The sequence below is a fragment of the Mus caroli genome, chromosome 12, assembly GCF_900094665.2.
Source record: "Mus caroli chromosome 12, CAROLI_EIJ_v1.1, whole genome shotgun sequence".
Taxonomy (NCBI): domain Eukaryota; kingdom Metazoa; phylum Chordata; class Mammalia; order Rodentia; family Muridae; genus Mus; species Mus caroli.
The window spans coordinates 106,059,079-106,082,068 of record NC_034581.1 but is presented as its reverse complement, the minus strand read 5'-3'; the positions used below and the strand labels follow the sequence as shown (position 1 = coordinate 106,082,068).

At 41.2% G+C, this 22,990-nt stretch overlaps 1 protein-coding gene across 9 annotated transcripts in view; it reads right to left on the bottom strand.

Moving 5' to 3' along the window:
* The window catches only part of Mark3 (microtubule affinity regulating kinase 3), an 89,765-nt gene that overhangs the window by 38,760 nt on the left and 28,015 nt on the right, over positions 1–22,990 (bottom strand). For all 9 annotated transcript variants that reach the window (XM_029484375.1, XM_021178543.2, XM_029484373.1 and 6 more), the window contains exons 3-7: positions 19,957–20,010; positions 10,022–10,070; positions 7,268–7,333; positions 2,338–2,408; positions 1,092–1,148 (exon numbers count right to left, since the gene is read on the bottom strand). In XM_029484375.1, the coding sequence (XP_029340235.1) occupies positions 1,092–1,148; positions 2,338–2,408; positions 7,268–7,333; positions 10,022–10,070; positions 19,957–20,010 (297 nt within the window). The remainder of the gene's footprint in view (positions 1–1,091; positions 1,149–2,337; positions 2,409–7,267; positions 7,334–10,021; positions 10,071–19,956; positions 20,011–22,990) is intronic.

Sequence of the window (22,990 nt, the reverse complement as noted above, 5' to 3'; positions counted from 1 at the left end):
GGGGGATGGGACATGCTGGTTTGTTGATGGCCTCTTCTGGCTTCTACAGGTATTGCACAAACAGAGTGCACAGACATACCAGCAGGGAAAACACCCATACACATAAAATGAAGATAGAATGGGAAAGAGGGAAAATCAGGAGTAGAGAAGACAAGTCAAGTGGTTTTAAGTGATTGTAACATGGCTGTGGTCTGGCTTTGCAGAGTGGCAATGGAATAGAAGGGACAGGTGACAGCAACAAAAGGACATGGGGACTGACTTAAGAGGCTATGCGAAGGCTCCTGAGAAGCTTTAGTTACAATAATAAGATGGCACACTCCAGTTTAGATTTTGACTTAGAACCAGAGGTGTCCAAGGATCCTCTCTGCTTAGGTACTTGGGTCCTAGGACAGCTCTGGATGCAGGTATAGACTGGGGTTCATTCACATGTAGAGTAGGTAGCTACCACAACTGGACGGATGTACTCTGGGCTGGGTGATGAGGGGGGGCAAGCAAGTAGACAGTAACCTTAGGAGCAGAATGGATCAAAGTACTACGCTAACACTGAGTGTCTAGCGACTGTTTAGAGAATCTGCTGTGAGATACAGAGAGAGGGTCTATGTGGAAGCAGGGTGGGGACAGCCAGCCGAGGTACCCAAGTTCCAGGAACAAGAGTCAAGTGAAGAGTGCATGTGAGTACAGTCAAGCTGAAGGCCTCCAAGAAAAGCGCTCTGTGGATCCTAACTGCCATATGGAATCAAAGCTGCAGCCTTTGCAGGACTCCAACAGGCACCACAGCTTACAAGATAGAACGTCTTCCTACACAGACACAGACACAGACACAGGTACAGGCAACCACTGTTCAGGTGGGTCCTACGTTTCAGGGGACCTCTGTTCTGTCTTCCAGAGATCAAGCACAAGGTACTTTTTCTGAGACCCGAAATACTTTTTGTAAAGTTTAAACAACAAACATCTCTTTACTACTTATCTTCGTCAAGAGGAGTGAGTCATGACAGAACTTAACTTTCCTATTGAACAACACAGGCTAATCTTCATCTGCGGAAACAGCTGCCAAGACAACTATACAGCTTAGCAAGGGTGCCTGGGCTCACCTTGAGGTCTCTGTGAACAATCCGTTTTTGGTGGCAATACTGTACTGCGGATACAATCTGGACATGAGAAAAGTAGAGTTAGTCACAACTCTCAATTATAATATTCATTTACCATTGTTTCTTCTTCTCCTTTTCTTTTTTCCTTCCTTCTGAAACAGGCTCTCACTATACAGCTCTAGTTGGCTTGGAAATCACTCTGTAAGTCACATCTATGCCTGCTTCGCCTCCTGTGTATTGACAGACTGAAGGAATGTGCTACCACATCCTGGACTGTTATACTCAATTTTTAAACAGTTTCACACAGCCCAGGGTGGCCCTGAACTTTCTATACAGGTAACAGCAATCCTGAACTCCTCTGATCCTCCTGTTTCCAAGCCCAAGTATGTTTCAGGATTAAAGCCATGCAGCCTAATTGGGTTTATGTGGTGCTGGGAACTGAATCCAGGGCTGCATGGATGGTAGCGAGTACCTACCCACTAGGCTATATCTCCAACCTGATGAACATATTTTTCAGATATTGAGATTTTTCTTAAAGGTTGTTTTCAAGTTCTGCTTTTGAATCACATCTTATAATCTCCTGCTGCTCTATTCCTCTAGCTCTGAACAACTTGAAGCTAACCTGATACCATAGTGACGGGAAAATACGCAAAAGCTCTTGCTGGTTTTCTGGTATTAAGCTAGAAATAATTATTTCTAAGAAAGACTCAGAGCCTAGATATTTTCTACGTTGGACTCTTGAGGTAGTTCAGTGGGTGAAGGTACACGACATCAAGTCTGATGGTCCCACTGTATTCAATCTCTGGGGCCCACATGGAAGAAAAGAAGAACTGACCACTGTAGATTGCCCTGACCTCTACATGCGTGTCCTGACAAATCTGGGCTTGCCCTGACAAATCTGGGCTTGCATGTACATACATGCTGAATAAATATAATTTTAAAACCCTACTGAATCCATCAAGTGTAGTCCACATTTGCTGGTAACAGTGTCTCAGGCGTAAAAAGTTCTTTAAAAATGTTACTAGCAATCAACATTGTGAGCCCAGAGGGCAACACTAGGTGTCTCCCATCAACTGCTTTCCACCTTGGTTGTTGGTTTGTTGGTTGACTGTGTGCCTGTGTAGAGTCCAGAGGTCAACACTGAGTGTCTTCTTTTACTACTGTCTCTCATTTCTTTCTATCTTAATTGTACTGCCAAGATTAACAATGTAACTTAAGAATTAACAGACTAACACATGGTAATTCATACCTGTCTAAATTTAGCTCTTGCTTCTTTTTCCTTCATTCTTCCATGTGCAACCAAATAGTCAAATACTTCACCTATAATAGAGAGAAATAAAATTAAACAGAAATGCTACAACTAGACGTTAATTTTCCCTCCAATTGCTAATGTTCTGTTTTTAGCAAAGTTCTAGTCTTTTTTAATTTAAAATATTTTTAGATTATTTATTTACATGTATGTGTGTTTTGCCTTGATGTATGCCTGGTCCCTGCAGAGATCAAAAAGAGGTACTTTATTCCCGTAGAACTTGAACTACAAATGGATGGATGAGTTACACCCTGTGAGTGCTGGGAACTGAACCCTGGTCCTCCACAAAAGCAGTAAATGTTTTTCATTGAGCCAATTCTCCAGCTCTTATTTTTATATTTTAAATACATTTACATGTAAGTATAAAGTTAACAGTTTTAAATTGTGGTCACTAAGCTAATGCTGAAGCGAACTAAGCTCCCAAGGATAACCCTAAGACTGAAGATATCCTAGAAGTCTGGAACACATTTAAGTTATTATGCACTTTCCATTTTTCAACAGGCTGCAACAGAAAATGAGCAATTACGATGGAAAGGTAAGGCAGGTATGGTGTTGCATGCCTTTAGCCCAGTGCCCAGGAAGCAGAGACAGGCAGGTCTCTGAGTTCTAGGCGAGGCTGCTGCTCTAGAGGGATCCTACCTCTCTCCATGCCGACCCACAAAAAAGTGCCTTCCTGCAAGATGGTCACCAAGCATTACTGTATTCAGCAAATGTCTTCATTTACTAATTTATAAAGCAAGTATTAGTTGTTTCTATCACTAATGAATTGTTATTAATTATTAGATGTAACTGCTAACTGCAAGACAACGAATGCTCCATGCTCAGTTCAGTAGAGGTCCTTTCCTCAGTTCCCTAGCTACTAGGAGAAACCATAAGCACACAGGTACAGAGTGTATCAGAGGTCCATGAACACTGTGAAGGAAAAGGAGGAACATAACAAGAGTTCATAGGACATGTGTTTGTGCTCTCCTAACTATCTAATGGAGTGGACAATGAAGCTGTCAGAGTGAAACATAGATGCATGCATGCATACACACATAGACACATGGCGGGGATGGAGGGGTGGGAGGCAGTAAGGCAGCCAAAGGTATTGGGGAAGTGTAAGCAATGGGGAAAATGCAAGGCAGGTCCACAAGAGCTCAGCAGGTTTTGGAAAGAGCTCTGCTACACTCTAAATGAGATGAGAATCTAAAACTGACTTCATAAAAGGATTACAGAATTCCAGAGTGAGAAGAGTCAGGATGAGGGGAAAGGACGGAGAGCCCAATATAGTTAGGATTATGCAGTAATCAAGCCAGCCAAGCATAAGCACGACTGGCTTCGTGGGGTTTGCAGCAGTAGTGAAGAGTGAGGCAGGCTCAGGACAGGATGAACGTGATGCCAACAGAGATTGGTATGGTGGTGTACCCAGCAGCAATCTCATCCCGAGGATGGTGGAAGAAGGACCAGAAGTTCAGTGTCATCTTCGGCTACTGCAGTAGTTTACATGAGAGCTCCCATACACTCTGGTATCTGGATACCTGGCTCACAGTTCTTTAGGAGGTCTCATAGGCATGGCCTTGCTGAAGAAAGTACATTCACTGGGGGTAGGCTCTGAGAGTCTAAAACCTCACCCTACTTCCAGTTTGCTCTCTCTGCCTAGTGTTAGGGGTTGAAGATGGGAGCTCTCAGCTTCTTGATCTTGCTGCCATGACTGCTGCTTGCTGCTGTGTCTTCCTGCCATGATGAATGCTTATCCCTTTGGGTCTATAAACCCAAATAAACTCTTCCTTCTATAAGTTGCTTTAGTCATGGTGTTTTAACATAGTAACAGAAAAGTAACACACATACAAACAGCTACATAGCAAACTCATGGTTAGCCTGGGATACAAGAGACCTTGCCAAAACACCTGACTATCCCACACTAAGACCAAACCAAAAACAGAGGGGCAGAAACCTAGCTTAGTGGTTAAAAGCGCTTCTTACTCAACCAAGAAGACTTGAAGGTGGACTGCCACATCCTTAGAGCAAGACAGATGTGGTTTCCACAGGCCTATAACACCCCAGTGCCATAGAGGGGAGTCAGGAGGATCTTTAGAGCTGACTGGCTGACAGTCTAGCTGACAAACTCTAGTTCTAGGTTCAAGGGAGACCTCCTTCCTCAAAGGAGTGCAGGACAGAATGATAGGGGGAGACCTCACCCATTCCATTTTCTGCGGCATGCATGCACAAGCTTGAGACCCAACCATACACACATGTACACATACTACATACACATAAAAAGAAAAATATTAGTAAATGAAACTGACTCAGTGCTGTACAAACCATAGATGAGGTCCAAATATCCAAATCATTATTTATGAATTCAAATACAATATAAACCTCTTAAAAGATTTCTACAACTATGAAGCATACTCCCAAGTAATAAGTTTTATAAATCAGAAATACAATTTACAAGCTAGAAAGTTTTTTCCTATCACAAATGTATTGCACTCAGATGAAGCCGCTGCACAGAGCCTCTAAGGGCTACTCCTCAGTGAAGAGTGCCGAGCAGCACTCCAGTAAAGGCCAGGGGAGCACGGCTGGGACAGGACTGAACAGAGCTTTAAAACACCTTTCACTCCTGAACCCAGCTAGTTACGGCAGGCCTGACCTTTCTAGAGTTAACTTATTTGTAACAGGTAGATTACATGGATGGTTTCTGGGGATTTCTTTGCAACTGTAAGGTTCTAGGTAAATGAAAAGGCACTGCCAGGCATGACACCCATGCCTTTATTTTCAGAACTCAGGAGGCAGAATAAGGCAGATATCCGTGCGTTTAAGAGCAGCCTGGTCTACAGAGCGAGCTCTGAGGCAGCAATGACTACACAGTGAAAGCCTGGTTCAAACACAGAGGAAGGAAGGAAGGGAGGGAGGGAGGTAGGGAGGGAAAGAGGGAGGGAAAGAGGGAGGGAGGGTGGGTGGGTAAGGAAATGGTATCAAGTTGGTGCTGGCAAGCCAGTTTAATACAACTTTTGTCATTCCTATGTCCTGTAGAATGACAAGCTGATTTCAACAACACATGTCATATTCAAGGCAGTGAGACAGCTTAAGCTATACTGCTGAGGGCTTCATCAACAAACCCACTGTGACACTCAGCCTAGCAGACAATATATGCCAGATCCCACACTGGATTCACCATATAATCTGTCTTGTCCAAAGCCCATCCTCATTTTACAAAGTCAGGAGGCCTCCCTTCCCCACTCTTCCAGTTAAGCTTAATAACCTATAGCCTGGGCGCTTTAAACAGAAACAGTAAACAGTGACAGATTGACAAAGCAGAGGCCCTAGCTCTCAGTGGCCTGGTATTTACTATGTAGAAGAGGCTGGCCTTGAACTCACAGAGATCCTTTTGGTTCTGCCAGAAATGACAGGGTTAAACAAGTGAGCCACAATCCCTGTTAAAGATGCTAGTTTACTAGTTTAACTTTTTCCCCTTTTTAAAAAAATACAGCAAATGTAACACAGCAGTACACCTGATGTCCTTCTGTGCATGGGTTCTCACCTGCACTTACATGTGATTATACACTTACTGCACACACTGTCTGCCTTATTCCCTTCATGTGCGTGTGTGTGTGTGTGTATGAGTATACACTGTCCATGCAGAGGTCCTAGGTTCAGCTCCCATCACCCATATAAGAGGGTGCACAATTGCCTCTTAATTCCAGTTTCAGAAAATCAGATGCCCCCTGTGGGCACCAGCACCTACGTGGTATACAAAAAACTTGTGCAGACTCATCTACACACACATAAATAAAATAATAAATCTTAAATAAAATATAAATAAACACAATACATAGTCAATAATGAATTCAGGGTATCGAAGAGTAGTGTCAGAGGTATGTCCACTGTGACATAATCCATTCCATGACATGCTTATCATTTTTTAAAAAATTTATATTCATTTCATGTGTATTGATGTTTGCCTGCATGTATGTCTGTGTGAGGGTGTCAGATCCTGTGGAATTGGAGTTGCAAGCAGACATGTGGGTGCTGGGAATTGAACTCGGGATCTCTGGAAGAGCAGGCAGTGCTTTTAACCCCTGAGCCATGTCTCCTGCCTCTTGCCCCTTTTAAAATCTTTATATTCTTTATGAACCTAGTAGTTTGCCTGCATATAGATCTGTACAGTATGTGTAAGCATGTATCCTCAGAGGCAAAAAAAGAAAGAGCACTGGATCCCCTGGAACTATAGCAAGAGAACCCCTGGCATTAGCGGGACACGCCTTTAATCCCAGCACTTGGGAGGCAAAAGCAGGTGAATCTCTGAGTTCAAGGCTAGCCTGGTCTACAGAATGAATTCTAGGATACCCAGGGCTACACCTAGAAACCTTGTCTCTCAAAAACCAAAAAACTAGAAGGTGATCAGAAGTTCAAGGTCATCATGATAGACAGATTCAGATCCTAAATTTTATGTGATCCATATTTACCACAATGGAAAAAGGAGAGCTGCTGTATGTAATCAACTAGGAATGCTAACAGCGAAGCCAGAGGAAGAACTGTGGAGGGTAACATGCTGGTCATGCACGCCTAATCATCTGAGTTTAAGGCCATGGTGGAAGCAAAGAACCAAGCCTTGCACACTGTCCTCTGATCGCTATACGTGTGCTGCTGCACATGCATCTACACATATACATATTAAGTAAAGGTAATAAAAACAGGAACGATAACAATCAACCACTACAGCCCACAGGACGGACAAGGCAAGGTTTTGGCTCGGACCCCAGTTTACTGCGTGTGAGTGTTAACTGATACCTTAATGAGCATCCATACAGGCACTGTGGCTGCAGAGAAAAAAGGGAAAACCCGTCCACATAATCTCTCACTCTGTAAGCAATGTAAACGTGCTTACCTCCACTTGCATATTCCATGATTAAGTAGAGAGTTTTTTCCGTTTCAATGACCTCGAACAACTTCACTGGGGAGGGGAGAAGACAGACAACAAGAAAGAACAAATGTCTGTATGTACAGGACACGCACAGATAAGCTCCAAAACCCCCAACTTTGTCCTGTTAAAGGTTTGTAGAGAGCTGGCCCTTATAAGTGTTTTTAGGAGTTACAAAAGAATTCTGTAAAGAAAACCAAGAAGCCATAAACATCAAGCTTCTCTCTGGGTGAGAGTGCGCCCGGCCATGGCTGCTTCCTCACTGCTCTGGCCCTGCTCCTGTCTGCGAGCTGTCAGTGTGCCTGCCCTGCAGTCTCTCCTCCACTGCCCTCCAGCGCTCTGCCCACTTCTGAGACTTGGAACAGTGAGACTTGTTCACTGCAGCTCTCAGAGAACTAGGTTCCTGTGTTAATAATCTGAGAGTAAAACTACAAATAACTAAAGGGGAAATGTGTCACTTACATTTTTTGTAGTAATGCTAGTGGTATCCCCAAACTTTTTAATTTTGAGATATGCTCTAAATTGTAAGGTTGGCCTGGAACGCACTCTGAAGAGGCTGTGGACTTAGGATTTTCCTGCTTCCGCTTCTCTAGAGGTAAGAGTGGGCCTAGGTCAGCAAAAATAACTTTTTTTTTCTTTCCTCTAGAACTGAGATCGGAGTCCAGAGTTCCAGGGTCTTAGGCTTGCTAGAGAAATATTCTATCACCAAGCTAAATTCCTACCTTCTAAAACTTAAAAAAAAAAAAAAAAAAAAAAAAAAAAAAAAAAAAGGCTATACTGGCCTACATAGTGATTTATCTCCAGGTCAGCCAGAGCTACATATTGAAGCCCTGTTTTAAAAACCAAAACGAAATAAAACAAAACAAAAAAACGAACTAAACAAACAAACAAACAAAACCCCAAAACCCAAACAAAACAATGATTTTCATTGCTCCTTTGTTTAGATTTCAATAGAACTTTCAATTTCTACTAATTCTTAAAGCTACAAAACATCAATTAAAAATAAACATTTTAAAAGGACTATAAGGTAAATCTCAAGCTATTAAGTCACTAAAGCTACAACACATCAATTAAAAATAAACATTTTAAAAGGACTATAAGGTAAATCTCAAGCTATTAAGTCACTATTATATAGGTCTACTTGGTTTTCTTATTTTCCTTAAACTTTTCTCAAAAAACTAAATGATTTCTTTGATGTTTTATGATGACTTATTAAGATACTAGATAGACCAGAGAAAATACCTGACCAAGTGGCTGAACTGATCAGAATCTCAGCTTCTGGGTTCAAACTACTAAGAAAACTAACTTGAGAAGGTTAAAGCGGTACTGGTAAATAAGCAATATAAGGATACATTATTTTTAATATGTGAAAGCAGATAATAGCTCTTTTGAGGAAATGCTTTAACTCAATATGGCATTAACCCCTTTAATCCCAGCACTCTGGAGACAGGCAGCCAGGGATAGAGAAACCCTGTGGCCAAAAAAACAAAAACAAAAACAACCAACTGGGAAGTGGAGACCTGAGATCTGTCAAGTTCACTCTGCACTTGTGCTTTGATCCCAGGGACAGTAGTGATCAAATATTTAGTGATGAAATTCTGACCAGTAGGGATAAAATAAACTTTTGGTGAAAAATTAGAATCTAAAATCTATATATTAATGATTAACCTCAAAGAGTTGAAATAAAAAACCAAAAGAAAGGATTTTTTTCATCATTATACTTCTTGTGACTTATTTTTCTCCATATTTACCAATTCTAATATATATAATTTTTCATGACCACCCTTCAGAACGACAGCTTAGTAACAGTTTTTGCACAGTAGTGCATAAAACAACACTGCTAAACATGGTATTACCCATCTCATTTACTCTTGAAATAATATTTGTAAAATAAAGGAGCTGGGAGGAGCTGGGTCTTAAGAGAAGAAGGTGGATCTCTATGAGTTCAAGGCCAGCCTGGTCTACAGAGCAAGTTCCAGGACAGTCAAGGCTACACAGAGAAACCAAAAGAATAAAGGAGCCATTATTTTATTAAAATACAGTTACACTATTTAAAAGGACCTAATATGACTTATAGAATCAAATGTTTTCACTGGTGTGAAAACCCAGTGTGTTCCATCTTGGCCCTACAATGATGAGATCAGGATGAGGTCTTCCTCTTCTCTATACGCTTGTCAGAGTTATGTGCATGGACACACAGATAGTTCCTATACAATTATGTTATATAGCATGGATCCCATAGCTTATAAACTACTGTTTGAAAATATTACCAACTAATGACATGTAAATTAATCAGCCTGATTATAGATACTTTTATGGCACTAGATCTTAAGTCAAATGCTTATTAATACCTGAATTTCAAAGAGCTAGTACAAACTACCTTGCATATATTTTTTATTAAAAAAACAAAACAAAACAAGGGCATGGGGAGAAGGGAATGGAACTTCCTATTCACTTCAGAATGCATGTTTATTTAGCTTTATAATGTATTTTCACTCCTTTTTTTTTTTTTTTTTTTTTTTTTGGGACAAGATTTCTCTGTGTAACCCTGGCTGTCCTGGAACTCACTCTGTAGACCAGGCTGGCCTCGAACTCAGAGATCTGCCTGCCTCTGCCTCCCAAGAGCTGGGATTAAAGGTGTGTGCCACCACTGCCCGGCTTGTAATGTATTTTCAATACTGCATATTTAATCCCCAAAGTATTTAAGAAAACAGAAAGTACCTATGTTTGGGTGATTTAAAATCTTCATTATTCTTACTTCTCTGAAGAGCTAAAAAAGCAAAAGACAAACCCTTATGTTATTAAATGTTATACTCTGCTTACAGTACAAATAAGTTTTTTCTCTAAGATAACTATTTCATTGTTTATATTTTTTATCCTATTTCTAAGAATAAAATAACACAGAAATGCAGAATAACCCTAAAGTATGTTTATATCCTATTACCAAATGCTTCAGTAATGCAAACAGCAACAGTCCTGAGAGGGGCAAGCACCACACTCTGGATTTGCTTTGCTGCCTTTAAAAACAAGGTTAGATTTAGATTAGAATAGCTTGAGGTTAAACTTCAGTGTCCACAAGTCTGAGGTCCAATAAAAACCTGTGCAGAACCAGTGAACTATCTTAGGATGACATGAGATTTCTTGATTCCACGTGATTCTCCAGTAAGATTCTGAATGATAGGGGCTGGGAAGTCCTAGGTGGAGAGGACGGGTGACAGCACAGTGGGGGCCATCTGCAGTGCAGGCACTCCTGAGCCACACAGCTACACTTGGCTATATTACCAAAGTGATACTAAGTCAAGATGAGCCGAAGCTGGAGAAAATGTTTGGCCATCAGGGTCCACTGTCTTAGAGCAGCATAAAGTTCGCCCCTGCCTCTTTCAGGATTCTAAGTAGTACAAAGAAAGAGACCTTCTCCCCCAGAGTCAAGCCCCTGTGCTATTAGATCATAGCACACAGCTACACCAGTGAGCCAGTCTTTGCACATATGGCCGAAGCAGAACAGGCAGATAAGATGTACACAGAAGTAATGAAGTGTGTGGCAGAGACACATGCTGAGGACTTGGAGAGGGGAAGAAGTGTATCACTGTGGATGGGGTTAACAACAAGAGCCAAAAGCTACAAAGACGCAGTTCATTTTGGTCAACCTCTTCCAAAGCTGTACTTCCTTTCTAAGGCCTGGATTAACAGACTGCATCTGCTGAAAGGAGCTGGTGAGAAGGCCCAGGGTTCCCACTTTGCCTGCTCTGTTCACTGTGTCTCATCTAAATTTAAATGAACAGCTGTAGGTAGATGGTTATAGGCAGATCTCAGTATATAATCTGAGCTCATATCTTAAGTGTAAAGATTGCTATAGACTCCTATCTTAAACACTTTATAATTTTTAATTATGAGGGAGTGCAGGTGGGCATACGTGCCTATGGAAGCCAGAGAAAGGAAATGCAGTTTTGCTTGCGTGTGCCTATGTGCACTACATGTGCTCCTGGTGGTTGTAAGCTGCCTTGTGAGGTCCAGAACCAAACCCAGGTCTCTAGAAGCAGCAGGTGTTCTTTACCACTGACCCAGCCCTAACATCCATGAACCCTGACTCAGAATAGAATGTCTTTACTTCCAACATAAACACCTCCTGTTGGTTCTATAATTTGTGTTCTGAGTTGAGAATACTGCCAGTCTGAAATGTTCATTATATTAAAAAACTGTCATGTGCTATTAGCATTCTGGAATCTGGCTTACACCTCCTGAGCTTCAAACCCAAGCATGGTTATGTCAAGTGTCTCCAAGGCTCCTTGTTTGGGGATGGCTCTCCCTAACTCTGTGACAGAGAAAAGATAACAGCAAAACAGCCCAGAATCAAAACAGCTTTAAGAACAGCTAGAAGACAAACCATCTCCAACAGAGGTTACTATTGTTTTTATCCCATAATATAAAAGTGCCTAAAAGTCATGGAAGGTTCAGCCCTAGAGAGAAAGTTCAACTGAAAACTCCATCTGACTGTCCCAATTTCCTAGCCAGCCAGTTGCTACTGGATGCTGGATGATGTTGCCTTCCCGATGTTGAAACTATTTTACTTGGAAACCTCATCTGAGGGGAACATTCTCCTCTGCCCAAGAGTCTCTCTACTGGGAAGCCATCTTTTTTTTTTTCTTTCCGAGACAGGATTTCTCTGTGTCCCTGGCTGTCCTGGCACTCACTTTGTAGACCAGGCTGGCCTCGAACTCAGAAATCCACCTGCCTCTGCCTCCCAAGTGCTGGGATTAAAGGTGTGAGCCACCACGCCCGGCTTGCTACTTATTCTTTTATTGTGGTTTGCTGTATACTTAATAAACTCATTCATTCAAGACCCAAATCTGACTACTGTAGACTATCTTCTGGACCAGACAAAGCACAACCACACTCCTGACAACAATTCACATCTGGCCTCTTTTCTGGCTTCCCTCTGTCGAGCAAACAGAGATACCATGCTTTATAATGTATTACAGTTGAATCTGTAGTTATCATGTCTATCTCTCAACTGTTTTCACAAGCCCTAAACTAGACTTCACAATCCGCTGTTACAATCTACCTTAGGACACTTTACCAAGACCACAAATAGCAGGCCATGCCCATAATGGGACATGCTCTCTTAGAAAAATCTCTTCTTTTCATCCATCAAGTAGCAGGCTAAGTGAGTCTCCTGTTTGACACCACAATTATCCCTCACTTCTTCCCTGAAATGCCTTGAGTATCTCCCAAAAGAAGGGATACTGACACTTTTTTTTTCCACCCGAGACAAGGTCTTACTGTATAGCCTTAGCTTGCATTGTTCTTGCTATGTAGACCAGGTTGGCTTCAAACTTATGGAGATCTGTCTGTCTGCCTCTAGCTCCCAAGTTCTAGGATTAAAGGTAAGCACTACCATGCCCTACACATTTTTATATGTACATGTTTATTATCATGTCATCCCTCCACAGGACCTGAAACCAAGTCTGGCACTCAGCAGAAACAAAAGCATTTAATAGATGTCTGCAAAAAAAAGCACTAAGTCACCCAGCTGTGGTGGCGCACGTCTTTAATCACAGCACTAAGTAGGCAGAGGCAGGAAGATCTCTGTGGGTTTGGGGCCAGCCTGGTTTAGGTCGAAGCAAGTTCCAGAAGAGCCAAGGATACACAAAGAAGGCCTGTCTTGAAACAACAACAATAACAAACAACAAAAGCATTAAGTCTCATCAGGTTTGAGCCAGCCTCCTTGGCATTCTAATGACCACATTTCTTAAATCCTGTTCCCAATAAGTTTTATTACACATCTGTCAGGGTTCTATTTACAAACAAAAACAATTATTTTTGAAGGACTGTAAAAAGTTATTTAATGGATATGAGTGTTCTGCCTGCATGTAAGTGAACCGTTAGCATGCTGTGGAGGCCAGAAGAAGGCGCTGGATCCCCAGGAACTATAGTTACAGACAACTGTGAACCACCACCTGGGTACTGAGAACCAAATCTAGGGTCATGCAAAAGAGAAGTCACTGCTCATAACTACAACACCCACACATTTTCCTCTATCTTTCCCTTTCCCCCACAAGACAAGGTCCCACTATGTAGCTGGTGTATCTGAAGCTGGCTAAGTTGACCAGGGTAGCCTTGAACTCACAGAAATTTACCTCCCAAATACTATGCTTAAAAACCTTGCACCACACATCCTTTTTCTGTGTTGTCCTGGCACTAGCTCTATAGATCAGGATGGCCTTGAACTGAGAGATCCACCTGCCTCTGTCTCCTTGGTGCTGGGATCAAAAGCGTGCCCCAAACACCCAGTTGACAGATTTCTTTGAACAGAAAGTAATACATTTTGTTCTTTAGCATATGCAGACTAATACAAGGTAGATTTATTTAAGAAGTTCATGTGTCATAGTACAAATGTGGAAGGCAGAATGCAACTTGTGTGAGTTGGTTCTTAATCCTAAATCTTGGCAGCAAGAACCTGCTGGGCCTTCTTTTTGGCCCAGAGTTTTACTTGTGCCAGTGCTTCATTTTGCTATTTCAGAAAAGTTACCAAAGAACAAAATATTTTTAGTGAGTTAGAGTATAGCATAGTAAGGGACAAATTAGACGTCTGAGAGAGAGAGAGAGTAACAGGAGCCACCCAGAGTCGTCCTCATATATCTAGTCTTCATTGTACCAGAAGGTGCTTCATGTTGCTCCATGATCATGGATGCTGTACATCCTTCAATGTACACTCAGAGTGGTAAAGCTTTGTTGGGCCCATGTAATTAATGTAGCTGTAGAAGTAACTTTATGTACACCAGGATGGCCTCAAACTAAAGAGATTCACCTGCCTCTGCCTCTCAAGTGGTAGGACTAAAGGAATGCAGCAACTAAAGATAGCTCAGCTGGTAAATCACTGCTTCCTAGCCTGGGGTGACCTGAGTTTGATCCTCAAGACCTGCATGGTGGAAAGAACCAACTCCTTTAAGTTTTCCTGATCTCCACATGTACACACAAAAATTATAATTTTTTTTTAAAAAAGCATTGAATGTTTCAAAGGAGAAACATATGAACCAGTTACACACAAGAGTCCAAGAAATCAAAGAACCTGAGATGGAGTTTTTTGTGGACTGACAGAGAACAGGTGAATGCTGCTTTTCATCTGTCAGCAGCCCATAGAGATTCTGTGAACTCACCAGGTCATGTGAAGAAAGATGGTACGGAAACTATACCTTTTCCAAGATTACTGGTGTGGACTTTTGGACTAACAAAATTATAACATGTGGATATGAATTTGATGTAGACTATTCTGACTTCAAAGACAATAGCTACCATAAAAGACAATATTTTTAATTTTTACTTATGTGTATGACTTTTTTATTTTAAAAGATTTATTTATTTATTTATAATATGTAAGTACACTGTAGCTATCTTCAGACACTCAAGAGGAGGGAGTAAGATCATATACCTACCATTAAAAATCATATCAGAGTTCGGACCCTCTACCTGTTATTACCTCTTAAGTTATATTCACCTCTCAGCTAATCCTAGTTTTGTTTAGTTCTCTCAAGAAACTGGCCTGGTTTCCCTTGAGCTTTAGAGAGGACTGTAATCCCAGCACTTAAGAAGCTAGGACAAGGGCTGGAGAGATGGCTCAGTGGTTAAGAGCACCGACTGCTCTTCCGAAGGTCCTGAGTTCAAATCCCAGCAACCACATGAAGGCTCACAACCATCTGTACAGCTACAGTATACTCACGTACATAAAATAAATAAATAAATCTTAAAAAAAATAGATCAACAAATCAAATTAAAACAAAAAAGGGGGGGGGGTGATAGTGGCTGATGGTTCCAGCATTAACATGGACATGGAGGATCAAGGGGCTGGTGAGATGGCTCAGAGCACTGACTGGTCTTCCAAAGGTCCTGAGTTCAAATCCCAGAAACCACATGGTGGCTCACAACCATCAGTAACAAGATCTGATACCCTCTTATGGAATGTCTAAAGACAGATACAGTGTACTTACATATAATAAATAAATAAATCTTTAAAAACAAAACAAAACAAGAAAAACATGAAGGATCAAGTTTGAGGTCAGCCTAGGCAGCATGAAGATAACCTGTCTTCAAAAATAAAAGACAGGGCTGGGGAGATGGCTCGGCCAGTAAGAGCACTGACTACTCTTCCTAAGGTCCTGAGTTCAAATCCCAGGAACCACATGGTGGCTCACAACCACCCATAATGAGATCCGACGCCTTCCACTGGTGTCTCTGAAGACAGCAACAGTGTACCTAAGTATAATAATAAATAAATCTTTAAAAAATAAAAAAATAAAAGACAGATGGCTCAGTGGTTAAGAGCACTCATCACTCTTACTAAGGACCCGGATTTGATTTCCTGGCATCTATGTGATGGCTCACAGACATCCATAACCCTGCCCCATGGAATCTAACAGGGTTACACATAGGTGGTGCACATACATGCACACAGCCAAAACATTCATACACACAAGTAAAATAAATCTAAAGGCTTTACTACTGAGTCCACAGCAGTAACAGGAGTATTCTCCACTGAAAGACCTTTTTTTTTTTTTTTTTTTTTTTTTTTTTTTGAGACAGGGTTTCTCTGTGTAGTCCTGGCTGTCCTGGAACTCACTTTGTAGACCAGGCTGGCCTTGAACTCAGAAATCTGCCTGACTCTGCCTCCCGAGTGCTGGGATTAAAGGCGTGCGCCACCACCCCCGGCTCTGAAAGACCTTTTGTCCCTATCCTGTCCCTATATTACATGCTGAGTATTCTGCATGGGTGAGAAACCTCATACCTAATTTAGGTGATATCAAAGTAGAAGTGATGGTTAATATAAAAGACTCACGGCTCAGCTGGGTGGTGGTGGTGCATGCCTTCAATCCCAGCTCTTGGAAGGCAAAGGCAGGTAGATCTCTGAGTTTTAACCAATCTGGCCTACAGAATGAATTCCAGAGTGGCCAGGGCTACACAGAAAAACACTGTCTCAAAAGAAAAAAAAAAGATAAACGAAAGGAAAAGAGGATGTAACTCACAGACAGACAGACAGACAGACAGACAGACATAAACATACAACCCAAGGTCCAAACTATAGCAGAAATCCATTTTAGCAAGAATCAAGTAATGTAGGTAATGAAAACCATTTAAGTACAGCATAAATCAGACCTATGATAAGGGCATCTCAGAGCCTTTTGCCTGGTCAGAAAAGGGCCCTTAAACCAAAGACAAAAGAGCCCAAATAACTAAGCCTTTTTTCTTAACCCCCTGCTGTTATCAGGTGCAAGAAGCCATCAGCTTTTAGCCAAAGAATAACAAAGAGTTTAAGAAAGGCATAAAATTAATTGCCAATTAGTAAGCAACTCTCACCCCACCAATCACAACTTTTGCCACCCACTGCTGACTGCCTCAGTCTTCCCTGGATGCCAGGCTGGTCACTGGCAATTCTGCATATTGTGGTGGGCCCCTTCCTCTTGGAAAAACTGTAAGTTCTCTTCATTGGCAGTCACATGGTGACAGGTATTACAAATATATGTCGGGCCTTTATTATGGCTTCCAGGGAAAGGGGAACTAGATAAAGCAGCTGGGCTTGGACTGGCTACTCTGAGAAACTCTGAGACTCGGGTAGTCTCCAGCCCACTTATGACCCTGGGGTGTTATGTACAAGTTAGTTAGAGCAGGTGGTTTCAATACAAGCTGTGAAATGTCTGCTTTGCATATGAAAGGCACACTAAAGGGATAGTAATTCGTTATCTCTAAGAATCAGCTCACGCTGAGTAAAACCAGAAATCACAGAAGCAGATACCACAGAACCAATACTACAAGAAAACAATAGTGTATTCAGCCTGTTTTGATTTCCTTCATCGTTTTTTCCAAATGAGCAAGAATTTCCCCTGGCTTAGTGTTGTACCCACTGTCCACAGAACAGTGCCTGATAGTCCATTATGGCTTCCAGGGAAAGGGGAACTAGATAAAGAAGCTGGGCTTGACCGGGCGTGGTGGTTGACCGGGCGTGGTGGCGCACGCCTTTAATCACAGCACTGCGTGGGAGCAGTCTGGCTCCCACGCAGGCCTTAGCATTACTCGTTTGCAACAGTCTACTCCCAAGACTGAAGGCAAACATTCTCCTTAGATGGGTTACGCTTAGTATACAGACATGCCTCAACACAGCAGCGCACGCCTTTAATCAGAGCTCGGGAGGCAGAGGCAAGAGGATCTCTTGAGTTGCAGGCCAGACTGGTCTATGAAGGGAGTTGCAGGACAGCCAGGGAAACACAAACTCTGTCTCAACAAACCAAAATGTACTTAAATGTAAGTTTAGAGATCAGACAACAACTTTGGGTGTCATTCTTCAGGTGCCATCCACTCTGTTATTTATTTGTTTACTATCTGTGGTCCCGGCCTCTCACTGGCCTGAAACTTGCAAAGCAGACTAGGCTGGCCAGCCAACAAGATCCAGCTGTCTCTGTCTCCCCAGGGCTAAGATTTATAAACACACGACTACAGCTGTATAACTTGTTTTGCTCTTGTTTGGTTGGTTGGTTTTTGAGACAGGGTTTCTCTGTCCAACAGCCCTGGCTAACCTGGAACTTGCTTTATAGACCTGGCTGGCCTCAAACTCACAGCGATATGCTTGCTCCTCCTCCCCAGAGCTGGGATTAAAGGCCTGCACCTTCATGCCCAGCATTACTTGCTTCTTAATGACGGACTTGAATTTAATAACAAGCTTGAGCAAAACTACCAGGTATTTAACCAAGCTGGATCTACTAATGCTTTGTAAACCAGGAACACAAAGATTCTTATTATTGCTGTTTGTTTTCAAAACTACTGTATGCATAAAGCATTACAGAATTCATTAAAAAACTGACCCCAATCGTGGTTAGAAGTAGTTGAAGATAAAAGTACAAAAAACAAAGGGGAAAAAGAAATCTTCAATTTATCCTTTATTGTATATTATCATTGTATATTAACTCAATGGCTGGAAAAACGAAGAGGCTCGTCTATGAAAATAACAGCAATTTTCAGGTTTACTTACATGCATTTAGTAAAATTATATTATTAATTAGTATTTAATAATATAATTTAATAATATAATAAAATCAACACAAATTTTAAGGTATGTTCAAAACTGCCTGGGTGAACTGGTGAACATCTTTAGGTAATGACAACATAAATGGACTATACAGTTGATAGCAAAATGTGACTAAATTGATACTAACTTCCAGGGCAGATTCAAACCTTTATGTCACTAGCCATAGATTACTCTTTGTGGGAGCCTAGTGGCTTGGAACTGTAATCCCAGGACTCCAGGACCAAGAGGCAAGAGGACTGTCACAAGCTCAAAGCCAGCCTGAGTTACACAATAAGCCAGTTTAAAAAAACAAAACAAAACAAAACAAACAAAACAAAACAAAATGGGGGTTGGGAGGGATTGTTACTGGTCTGTGACACAATTGTAAATGACAACCAAAGAACAAGCTGTTAGAACATTGCTCCAAAAATGGGCACAGCTGCCACATATCCTGTTGCCATTTTCCCAAAAACAACACAGTGTGAAAGAATAGGAAACAAATATATAAAGACTACTTATAACTTATTTTCATTTAAAAAAAAAAAGGCTACTTGCTTAATACACTTAGTTTTAAATATTGCCAAATAAATCAAATATACTTATCAAGTTACTTGTCTTAGATAGATCTAATTTTGGGACAAGTCTTTATTCAGAGGCTGGCTCATATCTGAACTATACCACAAACTGTTAAGTTTTAACTACTAGATTATTATAAACAATAATTAATGCCATGCAAAAATGAATAATCACAAACTATTGGGCTAATCAGAAAACATAGAGGGTACTTTCTTGATGCTGTAGTTATAGTATCTTATAATAAATAATAGCAATGACCAAATAAAATAGAAAACTAAAGCAAGCAAAACTAAAGGGAAAGTATAGCCAGCCTGAGACAAGCTATGTTAAATCTGTGGGAAAGTGGAATTCCATCTATCTCTAGGTTTATACGAACAACTGTGAGACTGTGCTCAGACCCGACACTCAGAAGTCTCACCACATGCCAAATGTCAGCTGAACAAGGATGACACCGGTAGTCATGCTCAACTGGACAGGGAAAAGACCAGGAAACCCCAAGCCTACATCAAACTACAGACACCTGAGGAGAGCAGGCAGCAGGTCAAGAGCTGTGAATCACTAAGCCTGGGCAAACACAGATTGTGAAGATTTTAGCTCTCAGAAATGCAGGCTTCACTTGTTTCAACTGGGTTCAGTTTGAATCACTTTAGGAAAGTGTATGTCAAGTGAAAATACTTTCATATGTTGCTTTTAAAATTCTCTCTTAAGTCAAACATTTTTAAAAATTGCCCTCAAACCCAACTATTTTAATGAAAAATTTCACTTAAAGTTTTTTGGGGGAGGAGGGAGATGCCTAGTTAGCAAACTCAGAGTATCCTTAAAACTGGGGGGGGGGGGGGGGGGGGTGTCCTGCCTCTGCTTTGCAAGTGCTGGGGTCACAGGCATGCAACATAATCACACCCAGCAAGCTACACTCACTGGAGGAACAGAGAGCTTGGTGCAACTACTGACAGGTAAAGATTTAAGAGGCAAATTACACAGCAATCCAAACAGAACAGCTTTTAAAACATTAAATACTAAATCAACATACCTTTTGTAGACTTGTTGGATTCAACTGAGTTTTGTCAATTATTTTTATTGCAACCTAGGAAAAAAGTATTTACACACTTTCAGAACTCGCTAATTATAGACTAACCAGTAACAGTATTGTAAATTCTCATACATATGGCATTGTTAAAAAGCAATCCAAAAAGCAAATCTCAGCTGGTTATGACAAAGTAATTAGAACCTCCTAAGACGATTATATGATTATTAAGACCAACTCATGAAACCTTCTGCAAATGATATTATAACATTTTTACTTGTTACTTATATAGAAGGTGGAATTATCTACTCTGTCCTTCCCTCAAAATACTACAGAATGAATACGTCAAAACTGATAGCAAGTCTCTTTCCTTTGGGGATAGTAGTGCTGGCTGGAGAGAATCTTGTCTGTGCTAAGCAAGTGCTCTGCTACTGACCTTTATCTCCCATCCCTACTTTGCTATTTAGTGGAACTAATTTCAGCAGACTTTGGAATCCCAGGGCAGAAAGCTGAAAGTAATATTCAGCCTAAAATACCTGTTGGAGTGTCTTGCACATAGAGATTTCGTAAGTAATGAAGTAAGTTGGTGCTGAATCTGAAAACATCTAGCAACAGCAAGAAAGCCACTGCAGACAGAAGGCCTGGTAAGATGCAGGCATCTGTCCTTCTGGTCCCAAGGAGACTTAAAGTAAAGCTCAAGGCCAGCCTGAGGAACCTGTCTCGAAGAACAATGGAAAAGTCCCTGAGACTGTAAAGAAAGCTCCAGACCAATCAGTGGGCCAATCATGCAAAACAGAGAGGCAACAAAGGTGTCGCCTGACAACTTTTGTTCAGAAAGAGCTATACTAAGAGCGAATAGTATTTAAGGGGAAAACAAAAACAAAACCCACTAGCACACAGGGAGAAACTATAGCTTCTAATAATACAGATTTCTTACTTAAAAGGGAAGGCATTAGTTTCACTAATATTTAGTAGATGTGGAGAAGAACTTAAGAAGAAAAAGATTAGCCATGCGTAGCATTTGAACTGAACTCAACTTCCCACTTAAGGTGCAGATAAGTCAGCAGAATGCCTTATAAGATGCAGGAGAGCCCACTTCCCACTGTGCATCTTGTAGAACTCAGATCCTGTAACCTACTGAAGAAAGTACAGCAGTCAATGCCTGGGACAACAAGTTGGAGACTTCCCATGCCAATAATTCTCACTTTTTTTGTTGTTTGTTTGTTTTGTTTTTTTGTTTTTTCGAGACAGGGTTTCTCTGTGTAGCTCTGGCTGTCCTGGAACTCAACTCTGTAGACCAGGCTGGCCTCAAACTCAGAAATCAGCCTGCCTCTGCTTCCCAAGTCCTGGGATTAAAGGCGTGTGCCACCACGCCTGGCGATTCTCAGACTACTTGGTACCTTTACATCCTTCTTAAGGATTACTGATGACCCTAAGTCTGGGCTGTATCTGTCAATATTTACCACATCATAAACGAAAAAAAAAAATTACAAAAACAAGCATCTACACATTCATTACAAAATAACAATAAACCCATGTGTTACCATAGCATACTTAATGAAATCCCTTCTGCTTTTAAAACAGAGTCTCACTATAGAGTTCTGTAGACTAAGCTGGCTTTGACTTCACAGAAAGCTGTTTGTTTGCCTCTGCCTCCTGAGTGCTGGGATTAAAGGTGTGTGCCAGCTTCTGTTGGGATATACATTACCATATGGCCATACTACCAAATGGCCTCTGGAAAAATCCTACCTTCTACTTGTGTGAAAATTTAAAAAGTAAATAGTTTAATAGTATTGGTACAAAAATTGTCTCTAAGATTTATTTTTGTGCCCAGCTTGGTAACTCACACCTTTAATCCCAGCACCTGGGAGGCAGAAGCCAATCTCTGAGAGTTGGAGGCCAGCCTGGTCTTCAGCACAAGTTCCAGGACAGCCGAGGCTACACAGAGAAGCCCTGTCTTCAAAAACAAAAATTATTTTTCTGTGTGTCTGTGTCTGCCTATCTATCTATCTATCTATCTATCTATCTATCTATCTACTGTGCATGTGCACACAGGCATGCCACAGATGACAACTGTCTAAAGTTAATCTTCTCTTCCCACGATGTGGGTTCCAGGGATTAAATTCAGATATCTGATGAGGCAAAGACATATGAACCTTTACCCAGAGAGAGCCATCTTGCCAGCCAACACTATATGATTTTTAAAACTACTGAACTTGATCTAAAACAAATTACTGATTTGCTATGAACCCATAAGCCTCCAGGAACAAGAAGAAACATTGTAGCAATGATTCTGACTCCAGGGTGAAAAGGCTATCCTATCTGCTCCAGAGCAACACAGAATGGAGAAAAATGTGGAGTATGTATGTGCATGCATTTATAAAAAAGTTAAAATACTAGTTCCATATTTGGAAAATATAAATTTTTATTTTTTAAAATTTTTAAAAATTTATTATAATTATATATAAGTGCACTGTAGCTGTCTTCAGACACACCAGAAGAGGGTGTCAGATCTCAATACAGATGGTTGTGAGCCACCATGTGGTTGCTGGGATTTGAACTCAGGACCTTCGGAGGAGGTCAGTACTCTTACCCGCTGAGCCATCTCACCAGCCCTGCTTTTTATTTTTAAACCATCCTGATGAATCTTATCCTGCCCCCGGAAAATATAAATTTAAGTGGGAACTGTACTAGAAAAGAGAAAAAGGTATCTGCTGGTAGGATATTCGAGTATTACCTATGCACTGCTCAGGAACCAGGCTATTTATTAATCTTTACAGACTAAGTTGTTCTGAGGTTAGACAGTTTCCTCTGAGATTGAAACACTCCATCTGTAATGAAGCCCCTTCAAGCAAGGGGATAAACAACTCAAAATAGCTTCAGGAAGTCCTGGAAACTGACCAGATGCACTAGGCTCCTCCTTGCCAGAGTACCACAATAAAACCTGAGAGGAAAGCCAGCCAGGGTTACACAGAGAAACCCTATCTCGAAAAACAAAACAAGCCAGGCAGTGGTGGCGCACGCCTTTAGTCCCAGCACT